Here is a 12,211-nt window from a genome sequence, read left to right as displayed (position 1 = left end):
TAATGTAGACTAACACTGAAGCAGACAATATTATTCACTGGTTTGTCTAGATTTTGGAAACTGCCTTATCTTCCATAAAGAAGTTTATTTAGAATATTATATAGTGTCCTTCCCCTAAAAAACAGGAATGTTGGCGTCTCACACTGATGTGTCCTCTAGGAGAGCAGTGGTGAGTGCACAAGCATCAACATGTGAGAAACACCTGAGTCAATGAAATATCAAGATATTGGATATACTAAGCATGCCCAGGAGGTAAGGCACATAACTACTGTAAAGGTTTATTGGAAAAGATAGAGAATCATCAGCTAGGAGTATTGTGTGCGGCTTCACACAAACAGATCCAGACATGTAGACACTATCAAATGAGTATTACACCAGATCTTCATTTGCCTTTTATTGCATATCATAACTCAATGAACTAAAATACTACCTTTATTATCTCCTATGCATAGCAGTTATTTTTTTTAAAACATTCCATTTATACAAAACCTTATTTAAGTCCTTTAGTGCTTGTGATGGGGATGTGGTAGTAGTTGGAGACTTTCTTTTTTATTTTTCTTACACATTGTGCCCCCTATAAGGTAATAGACCTTTGGAGAGGCATTTTAACTTTCTTTTTATTCGATCATTACTCCTGTAACTAGGGCTGAAACATACAGCTCTAGTTGCAGGAGAAATACATCCTTCTATGTTGAACTCCCAGAGCTGCTAGTCCTGGTCATAGAGGACCCAGATAAGCTCTGAAGTTCCCCTCTCCCTAGTGGTCATGAGACTGCCATGGCGGCTCCCATAGCTGTGCACAAAGGGCTGTGTACACTGCTATCAGGAAGGCAGGGATGGAAATAATCTGTCCCTCTCTTCCCTATGGGATGTCCAGCTGTAATAACAATTTTGCTCAGCAAGCTAACCTTGCAAGGATATATGAGAGTTAGAAACCAGGACCATATCTACATATGCCATTTACCACATCACCCACATTTCCTAAGCCACTTCCTGATAATTCATTTTTTACTATCACATTCTAGCTGCTTTGAGTAGGCCAAATTCCTAGGACTGGTCATACAAAGCCTAAATAAGATTTTAGGGTGAAAGTCAGATTATGCGGAAATAGGGAGCAGAGTAAAAAGTAAGTTAAGTAAAAAGCAATTTTCTCAGCTAAGATGTATTACAAAACTTATTTTCTCACGTTCACTGTTGATTTATACAATTTTTTGAAACGTTATTGACCATTTAAGCAATTCATCATCCCATTCAAAATGATGGCTACTGAAAAATGTATCTGATCTGTTGGATTGTTATTAAAAATCTTAAAAACAAATTAAAAAACTACAGCTATATACCATGCATCATAGCAGCTGGATTGTCGTAGGACCTTGAGTGGAATTTTAAGTTCTCCAAGAAACTCGTCTCCAAATTTTAGATTGCTTGCATTCCATAGGTCAACCCTGCAGAGAATAGCAAAGATTACATGAAAATAGTTTATCAGTAAATACTGGCACAATTTAAGATTCTAAATGCAAGGTTAGACAGTGAGGCAAATGAATTTATTGTACATATATTTGACCATACAGGCAACTATGCCGCCACTTTCTCTACTTGCGGAGCATACAAATTCAGTTATTAGAAATCTCATAGAAACCTCACAGACTGAACCCTGGCTGGCTTCCAGTCTTTGACATCACCACTTGCAGATAGATTTCCTCAGCTGCTGGCTTAAGTCATAGAAGGAGAGAAACTACACCAAGGTTCAATGAATACACGCTTTATGAATGTTGAAGATGTAATGGAACCTGAGCCTTCATTCCTTGAAGTGATGGAACTCAAACTCCTTACCAAGACACATAAGACTGACCCCCACAATCACAAGCTTCAAGAAGGCCCTGAAGACTCGCCTATTCAGGAAGGCCTACAACCTCCAATAACACTATCACCACACTGCCATCTGCACAGTCTCCCCCTCTCCTTCTGTCTCTACCCCCTTCCCTCACAGACTGTAAGCCCTTGTGGGCATGGGCCTCTACTCCACTGTGCTAGTCAGTCATTGTTAGTATTATATCTACCTGTATATTCTGTGTATTGTATGTAACCCCCAAATGTAAAGCACCATGGAATGAATGGTGCAACAATAATAATAATAATAATAATAATAATAATATTATTATTATTACTACTATTATTATGTGATATTCCCATGAACGTAACCAGATTTAAATTTGCAGACAATTAAAGGTTAAACATTTTTGCAAGTATAAATTATCAAAAATTTTGAGTTTTCCCAGAATTCTTTAACCATAAAAGCTGGAACTTTCTATGGTTTAGGAACTGTTAGAAACCCAGCCATGATGTCCTTATTATGACCAGGTTATCAGGCAGGGACAGTGGGTTTCAGAGTATAGAAAGCTCCTACATTCATAGTCATATCCATTGGTAACCGATCAAGACAACAGACTGTCAAAACTAAAGAAGTAAGAAACTAAAAATCTTTAAACCTCTGCAAACCCCTTTAAGGCTAGGGTTCCATGTAGTGGGCTGCATCAAAAAAGTGCATTGCGTTTTTTCCTGCAGTGCTTTTCACACAGTCTGCAACATTTTCTTCTGTGGACTTTCTGCTTCAGTTATACGTATTGGGAAACCGCTCTAGTTTCGGTAGATATAATTGTAGCATTTCTGCTACGCATATTTTTCTGTAATTTGCGGATGGTATTCGCTAGAATCATTTATGCCATGTGGGGCCCCGGCCTAAGTCTTCAGTCATCACTTTACTATATAATCACTTTATAATAAAGTGACATAACAAAGAATCCAAGCACTATGTAGATAGGCCTGCAGCCCAGTCTATAAGGCCAGGTTCACACGTTGTTTTTTGGTCTGGAAACTGAGGCTGAGGCCACCTCAGTTTCCAGACTAAAAAATGGGTAGCTGCGACTTGATGTCAGTGCACTGCACTGGCATCCAGTCGCTCATTGCACTCCGGATTAGGCCCAATGAATGTCGCGAGGTGAATCTGCAAGAAGAATGAGCATGTCGCTTCTTTTTTTCCCGGGAGCCAGAAATAACCGTCTCTCATTGATTTCAATGGGAGCTTTCTTTTTGGTCAGGATTTTGAGGCGAATTCGGCCTCAAAATCCTCTCCAAAAAAAACTGTGTGTGAACTCAGCCTAAGAACTACATTAACTTAGCAGACATGTTCTATGGGGAAAGAGACTGAACTGTTCAGAGAATATTCTGGGCTCAGAGTTAAGGTTTACACTTGAAGTACCTACCATGCCTTGACCTGAGTGGGTAAGGGGAAGATGTGCAAATACAAAAAAAAACAAAAACTGTGTAGGATGCATTTCACTCATACACCACATCCTGATCCTATTATGTGTTTTGACTTTTAGGCGATGAGATTCTTAAGCTCTTTGTTCCTACCTTATCTCCATTTTGTCCACATCATCCTCCTCTATTTCAAAATGGGATTTCTTGTTATAACTACTGGGCTTTGTCACCTGAATATGGAAAGAGCAAAAAACACAGCTTGTTTAAGAAAAACAATGGCCTAGAATTTTTACTACTTTAGTAAATCAATTTGATATAGAACAAAGACAATACATATGATTACATATAATACATATGATACACTGTTAATGTATGAGTGGAAGGGGTCCTACTCCTACAGCTCTGATTTAGTACTGTGCAGCATGTATAGGGCCCAGCAGATGAGCCAGGGTACGCTGTGCAGGAAAAAAAAAAAAAAAACAGTGTTGCATTACTCCATTCTCAGGATACGTGGGGTTCCTTTTATTGGACACCACTCCGATCAAAACCGGAGAATATATCCAAGTCATCCTTTTTCATTATGGAAAGTTCCCTTTAACGTTACTTTGTCCATACCATATGCTCCATATGGTTCTGTGTAAGGAAGAACAGATCTATAACTTAGTTCAAAGCACAGCACAATGCTTTTCTCCTGACTGAGGCATATGGAAATACAGATTGATATCTTGACTACTGATATTCTTCTGCAAATCACTTGTAGCTTTCTAGAGGAAATGAGAATACTAGATGAATTAAAAGATGATATTCTGCTTGCAAACTTGCAAAGCAAACTCTGACACACCTTGGAGCAGGACCACAACAAGGTTTTCTGTGAAGGTTATAACCCAGATCTGATACTCTCCTTTTACATGGGTGTGGTAGGTGTGAACCTAAATGCTTTTCTTGTTTTTGCAAATCTATTAAAAATACTGTTAAGAATAACTTAATCTTACACTAGAAGACAGACATCTTCTGTCAGAGAAACAAGGCTTTACATAGTGCCCAATAAAACGAATGGAGGCCCTTGTAACACATCGAGGAGACAACTCCTCCAGAAAAAAAAAAAAAAAACATATTTCACTTGTCTAGCTAACAAAATAGGTCTGACGTATATCACTTCCTTCTGTTCACTTATGTTCAACACATGGAAAAGAGTTTGCCCAAAGAAGACAATTTCTTTAGAATAGCACACTCAGCAAGGCTATTATTGGCTTCAAAGTTACAGAAGACCTGATGGATGCCATTATAGTTCAAGAGAATTGGTCAGGATGTATTGAGAGCCATTTATAATGGATCTGTCATAGCTGTGTGTTAAGCAAAGAAGACACAAAGGTAGAATAAACAGAGTCCAAGACGGATGCACACCAACATTGATCAATGCTAAACTAAGCTCAGTGATCAGCTGTCATTAAAGTCAACCTCCAGTGCAGTTCAAGGGTAAACTTGCATTAAAAGTCATACCATGGGGGCATAGTGTGCCCAACAAAGTAGATATTGCTATAAAAGGAATTTGCATGGTTGCTCATGATTATCCATCATCGTGCTATTTTCAAGTGGTATGCCTCTCCAAAATACATTGCACTTCCAATACAAGGAAACCCAAACCTTTCTACCTTATATGGACATGTCACCTTACAACATGTTCAATAAAAAATACTGACTTTACGGACAAGCAGCAAATGGGCTAAGCCCCAATTCAGTATCAAAGTATGACAGAAAAGAAAAGTCCTCAATGGAGAAAAAGATCACCTGGCGCCCTTGAGAGTAAACCCCGGAGGGTGCTGGGAGTGATCAGTTGCAGCTCTTACCTGGACACCAACCCAACTAGGTGGTGCACATAGTCATAAGTATTAGAAGAAAAAATAGGGATAGTGATAGTGCATATTGCCTGACAGTAGTGCTCTAAGCCAAATGCAAGCAAAAATTAAAAGAACATGTCTTTAATGAATTTCAATTGACAGTAAAAACTGGCTACGCATTTTGACGCCAATCTGGTGTCTTCCTCAGGCCAAAGAGATCCTGAACTGTCAGAGCGTGGGAATACACCCATTGAGTGGATTCCCACCCGGAGTTGGTATGTGGAAAAGAATGAACATAGTTGGACTGTATGTAGATGTTAAGGTTTTATTTATGTGTAAGGTGGAGGACACATTACCTAGAGCCACTGATTTCATTAACCAGATTGGTTGGTATTCTTGTGTCTATATAAACTTGTCCAATCTGCCTTAATGCCCCTATGGGATGTGGATTGGCCTCCCACCCACATTAATCTCCCAGTAGTGTCAGCTTTCAAATACTTAGGAATTTATATAACGAGAGACCCACATGCTACACACAATTATAAAAATATATATGGGTAGGTGGGTAGGGTGAACTTAATAAAAATGATCATTTTGCTCAAGGCACTTTATGTGCTGGAACACATTGGCTAAATCAGCCAATTCCTAGAACTTTCTTTCAGAGGTTGAGATCCCACATGGTTGGCTTTGTTGGGGGGGGGGGGGGGCTTCCTGGAAATGGATAGCTCTTTCTATCCTACAATGCCCCAAAGCCCAGGGAGGCTTTGCTTTGCTAGACGTATTTCTTTATTTTATCATGGGTCAGGTGAGATATTTGACATCATGGCTATCTATAAGTCCCCATACACGAGCAGAGTATCTGCTAGCTGGTACTGGAAGACCCCTCCTTATTTAAGGGCAGGCTTCTATTGCTGCATAAGTTGGCTCAACAAGTGTGGCAGGCGGCAAAGGTTGTACAGGGGATTTCACTGATGACATTGATCTATGTAATAACTCAATGTTTCCACACATGCGGGAGCTGGATGACCACAACTTTTGGTGTCCCGGTGTCATATTTTTGAAGGTAATATTCTCCTATCATTTCAGCAACTCAGAGAGAAGCTATAGGTCCCGCAGTGCAACTTCTATAGGTACTTGCATACTTGGCATGCGATAAATGTACAATTCTCTGTAAATCATCCCCCTATGTCTAAATTCCCTCTAATAGGGATCCTCAAGACAAAGGGATATCTCCCTCGGGATATCTCCAACGGCATCCAGTACAGGACCAATGGAGAAGACTTATTTCCTTGGAATCCCATTTACATCTCTCTGTCAGATAACAATAAACTAATCCAATTATCATACACCACAGCTATTTAACTCCTACCTGCAATCTCAAAATGGGTAGGATACTGCACACTGAAGGTCATAGATGCAGGTCCCAGGGAGAAAATGTGATCCATTTACTGTGAAACTGCCCTACTGTGGATCTGTCCAGTAGTGAGATCCATTTGGAGCAAAGTAATTTAGTTTTTAACAGATCTCTTACAGTCCCCTGTTCTGTATATCCCAGAGGTGTGCCTGTTGGGTCTATTGCAGTAGGAAGTATGGCCTCAACACACCAGAATATTTCTGAGAGAGACACTTTTTTGGCAAGGAAAGTGGTTGCGATGCAATGTGGTGGATGGCGGATAGATCCCCCTCCTCACTGTCACAGTGGCTGTACCTAATTGACAAAACACTGCCATATGAGAAGATAGTACAAAAATAGGCAATGCCTTCCTAAATTTGAAAACATATGGGGCCTGTGGTGTAATGCACCACAAGGGATTTATTTCACTTGTCAATAAGCCAGGTCCCCGTTCCCTCCATGTGAACCACGTACTTTTGAGGCTGTTATGTTTTTCATTAAGGCCTATATTATCATTCCTCATGACATTTCTAGTCTCCCAGTGCTACCATGTATTGATATATGCACCTGATATGCCTTGTATTCATCTGTTTACTCACTCTATTGTTTGCTTCTTTAATATGTTTGTAACTTGCATATTTCTCTTTGAATAAAACTGGCTTACACATCTTTTTAGGCTAAAACATGTTCTGTTTTATCTTTCGAAGACTATGTTCACATCTGTGTCACAGAAACTATGAAAAATGCTTATGTAGCATTGATGAAAATCCTATTTTAGTACAGGGTGTTGTCAGGTGTCAATGGTGGATCCCACATTGCCGTTGCTCTGCTTACACAACAGAACAGACACATGGAAGTAAATAACGGTGGTGTAAACCCATTCATAATCTAACCAGTTATGCTCATTAATATTCAGTCTTTGCTGTGGCCACAATATTAACATACAGTACAGCAAGGAGAACTGAGCCTCTGTACAATAAAATGAAGAATATATAACTGTATTCTAAACTATTATGGCAACATAATAACAATTAAAAAGATTGAAAGAAGACACAGGTCCATTTTCAAGTTCAACCCATTATCCAACAGTGTTGATTTACTGGTAGGCAAAAATCCCCTATGAGATAGCTGCAGTTACCTCATTGTAGGGGTGGAAAGAATTCCCGAATCCAAATATGGAAATCATAAAATATCTTTAGATGAACAACCCATATCCAGTAATCTAACACATATATAACATTTAACCCAAGTGGTGAACACCCACAATAAAATCAGAACGTACAAGTGTAAAGGAACTAAAGACGAGAAAAAACAGTGAATGGAAGGAGATCATGAGAGACACTGTGCAGAAGCCTATCTCAGGGGATAAACATGAAGCAGCTCCAGACACTTCTACCCATGTCTACTGAGTTCAGCTTGGCACATTCAAGGTTTCACATTTCCAGAGATGACAGTTGGCAGGACACATGTATGAGCTTCCAAATATCTGAGCATATGAGATTTCATCCCATCACCATGCCCACATAAATACCAACCTCAAAATAAAACACTTCATCAAACTGGGGATTGTTCGTTTTCTTTCTGACTTTAGTTTTCTTGGAGTCATTTCTGCAAGAGGTGAGAAAATCAAAGCAGGAAGAGAAATTACTATTGATTTTGGCATCTGCAAGATGGCAGCAAAACTATATTAATAGATTATTAAAGTACTATCTGAAATTACAAATAGTCTACTCTATAATAATTAGGGCTCTGTTCTCACACACGCTGATGTACTGGCAGACTGCAGACACCATATGCTAACCTAAATACAGTACAATCTTATAACACAAAGGGGACATACTATATACACTCACCGGCCACTTTATTAGGTACACCTGTCCAACTGCTCGTTAACACTTAATTTCTAATCAGCCAATCACATGGCGGCAACTCAGTGCATTTAGGCATGTAGACATGGTCAAGACAATCTCCTGCAGTTCAAACCGAGCATCAGTATGGGGAAGAAAGGTGATTTGAGTGCCTTTGAACGTGGCATGGTTGTTGGTGCCAGAAGGGCTGGTCTGAGTATTTCAGAAACTGCTGATCTACTGGGATTATCACGCACAACCATCTCTAGGGTTTACAGAGAATGGTCCGAAAAAGAAAAAACATCCAGTGAGCGGCAGTTCTGTGGGCAGAAATGCGTTGTTGATGCCAGAGGTCAGAGGAGAATGGCCAGACTGGTTCGAGCTGATAGAAAGGCAACAGTGACTCAAATAGCCACCCGTTACAACCAAGGTAGCCAGAAGAGCATCTCTGAACGCACAGTACGTCGAACTTTGAGGCAGATGGGCTACAGCAGCAGAAGACCACACCGAGTGCCACTCCTTTCAGCTAAGAACAGGAAACTGAGGCTACAATTTGCACAAGCTCATCGAAATTGGACAATTGAAGATTGGAAAAACGTTGCCTGGTCTGATGAGTCTCGATTTCTGCTGCGACAGTCGGATGGTAGGGTCAGAATTTGGCGTCAACAACATGAAAGCATGGATCCATCCTGCCTTGTATCAACGGTTCAGGCTGGTGGTGGTGGTGTCATGGTGTGGGGAATATTTTCTTGGCATTCTTTGGGCCCCTTGGTACCAATTGAGCATCGTTGCAACGCCAAAGCCTACCTGAGTATTGTTGCTGACCATGTCCATCCCTTTATGACCACAATGTACCCAACATCTGATGGCTACTTTCAGCAGGATAATGCGCCATGTCATAAAGCTGGAATCATCTCAGACTGGTTTCTTGAACATGACAATGAGTTCACTGTACTCCAATGGCCTCCACAGTCACCAGATCTCAATCCAATAGAGCATCTTTGGGATGTGGTGGAACGGGAGATTCGCATCATGGATGTGCAGCCGACAAATCTGCGGCAACTGTGTGATGCCATCATGTCAATATGGACCAAAATCTCTGAGGAATGCTTCCAGCATCTTGTTGAATCTATGCCACGAAGAATTGAGGCAGTTCTGAAGGCAAAAGGGGGTCCAACCCGTTACTAGCATGGTGTACCTAATAAAGTGGCCGGTGAGTGTACATCCCTTCACGGCCCAAAAAATTACCCAATGCCCTTATGGGCCATAGTATGAGAAAAAGAAATACTACTCAAGAAAAATGACTTATTTGTGGTGAATGTGTAAATATACATGAAAGCATCTGTACAGAGCAAGTAATTGAATAATTCGGCAGCAATTTATACAAATAATTTTGAATACATGGCTTACGTGTCTTAAACAAGAGGCTAGTTAAAAAAAGAAGTGACTTAAAATTGCGTGACGACGTTATATGTTAACACAATCTGAGCAGGGGTGAATCTTCCATGAATAAAGAGTGTATGACCACCTTTTTTGGCCCCACACATTGATATTTTAGTGAAATAAATGGGGGGGGGGGCATTCTTTTTTTTTTTTTTTTAAAGGGGCTCTTTCAGCAAAATCATGCTGATAGAGCCCCACATATGCATGAATAGCCTTTAAAAAGGCTATTCAGGCATCTCTAAATTTATATTAAACTCCCCCCCCCCCCGTTTTAAAATAAAACTCTAAAAAAAGAATATGTTAAACTTATCTATCCCACCGTGCACGATAGAGAAGTTTAACATATTCTTTTTTAGGGTGTTATTTTAAAACGGGGTAGTTTAATATAACTTTAGCTGTGCCTGAATAGCCTTTTTAAAGGCTATTCACGCATATGTTACGAGCTTGCACCTGAAGAAGATGACGCTGCGGACGAAGAAGGAGGTGGTGCTTGGAGAAACTTCTCTGGCAGCGGTGGGGACACCCCCATCGCTGTTTGAATCACTGTCATAGTCCCACAAATACATTGCCTTTACTTGGTATATTAACAATGTTACACATTTACTGTTCCAAATGTTTATGTGAAATGCCACTTATTTTTTTTATTTTTAATAAATCTAAGAATTGGATATTTCATAACAAAAGGAACTGTAACCACTTTTAACTCTTACCTTGTTGGCCCTAGTAAAGTTACAGATGCATAAGGGTCGCACTGTCCATTCACAATCGGTAGGCCTCGGCATTCCAATACTCTATAAAAAAAAAAAAAAATTAATTAATTTAAAAAAAAGCCATAATAGTATAATACCATAGCACAAGAAGCAATACTACACAATATATACTTTGAGGCAAATAGTAAGAGTGGCAACTAAATCTACTACTGATAAAACAGTCCTTATATGGGCTCATCTGTATTATTTTTTTTTTTTTTTAGAAAAGTCAGATAAATACCACAGCCTAATATGGAGAATGTATTTTTTTTAAACACTAAAGGCAATCTGCAAAGAGGAAGCAAGAGGACAGGAGGCTTGACTTTCAGTAAATTTTCCAACTTCTTGTCATTGAAAAACATGGGGGAAATTTATCAAAGTGTACAGCAAGTTAAAAACCAACTTTTCATAAATAAATAAGCTCCTTATCTTCAATGTGGCTGCTTGTTTACATTATATTCTATTGTCTCAACATTCACCTCTATAAGCTCTATAGAGAAAGGAGGGGTACAGTAGGATTCTCATACCAGTTAGTTAATTGATTTATTGCCTCATTCTGTGCACTCATAGCCACTTATGTACAACCTAGCAGTGTTACATTAATACAGAGTGTAAGAGCGGCAACTATTTTATGGTCTTTCCATCCTTCCCTCTTCTCTTTATACAATAATATGTAGAAAGTAACTGCCTGAAAAGTGGAGAAAAAAAACATATTTATTTATTTTGCTTACTTATACAGCGTCATCATATCCTGCAGTGCTTCACGGAGATCTTGTTATAATAAGATAAAGTTTCACATATTAACCTATTCATTTCTGAAAGGTTGATTATAACTGGAGGTGAGGATTAAGACTAGCATTCTGTATGGCAGTCTTAGTTCATTCTCCCACTGGTGCCAACTATGTCTTAATAGTAAGAGGTACTGGCCTTCTAATGAATAACGCTTGAATGCCAAAATTGAACTCTGAGGAAGTCAGGAACTCGCGTAGATTTCAGGTACAGGTATAGCTCACACTGGTTTTCTGGTGCGTTACAGTAAATTTGTCATGCTGAGACAAGCCCCAGTTGGATTGGCTTAGCTTCTGTCCTTTCTGGCCAGTTCCATAAGAAGTGATGGTGGTGGCAGAGAAGGTGCAACTTCGGACATCGGGCATAGATGAGTTAGTAAGTCTTTAGGTATAAGACAGCTTTCACATATAAACTGTATATTGTGGATGTATACACACAGTTGTGATAATTAGACATGGGGTGCTGTAGTCTCGATCTAAAATACATTAGAGGAACTAATGCCAACATTGCTACGTCAAGCCAAATCATTCATTACCACCTAATTATTCTTTCTTTACTACAGTGTAGTGACTCAAACGATGTTCTTCATACGCACACAGCTGAATATTTGCATAAATATGGAAAATAAAATTGATCAAATTACATTCCTGCTTCAAACAGATCCAGAAAGGCACGTCATACAAGGCAGCACACGCTAGCTGCACATTTGTTTTAATACAGATAAAAGAATAGTATTATTACACTATTCTATATCATGCTGTGTGTGAAAGCATATTGAGGTATACGGTATGTATACTGTGCATTCATATAAATGACACTGCAATAACAGTATGTAACAAAGCATAGAACTGCAACAATAGAAATGCTGGATGTCATCGATGCTATAGTAAC

The 12,211-nt window shown here is 39.4% G+C and overlaps 1 protein-coding gene across 1 annotated transcript in view; it reads right to left on the bottom strand.

The window, feature by feature from the left end:
- The window catches only part of RASA3 (RAS p21 protein activator 3), a 161,034-nt gene that overhangs the window by 37,262 nt on the left and 111,561 nt on the right, over positions 1–12,211 (bottom strand). Inside the window, exons 7-10 of the mRNA XM_075265117.1 lie at positions 10,493–10,573; positions 8,028–8,100; positions 3,415–3,491; positions 1,341–1,445 (exon numbers count right to left, since the gene is read on the bottom strand). Coding sequence (XP_075121218.1) covers positions 1,341–1,445; positions 3,415–3,491; positions 8,028–8,100; positions 10,493–10,573 — 336 coding nt within the window. The remainder of the gene's footprint in view (positions 1–1,340; positions 1,446–3,414; positions 3,492–8,027; positions 8,101–10,492; positions 10,574–12,211) is intronic.

This window comes from Leptodactylus fuscus, chromosome 2, assembly GCF_031893055.1.
Source record: "Leptodactylus fuscus isolate aLepFus1 chromosome 2, aLepFus1.hap2, whole genome shotgun sequence".
NCBI classification, from domain to species: domain Eukaryota; kingdom Metazoa; phylum Chordata; class Amphibia; order Anura; family Leptodactylidae; genus Leptodactylus; species Leptodactylus fuscus.
The sequence above is the reverse complement of the archived record's forward strand: the minus strand, read 5'-3'. Positions and strand labels throughout refer to the sequence as shown.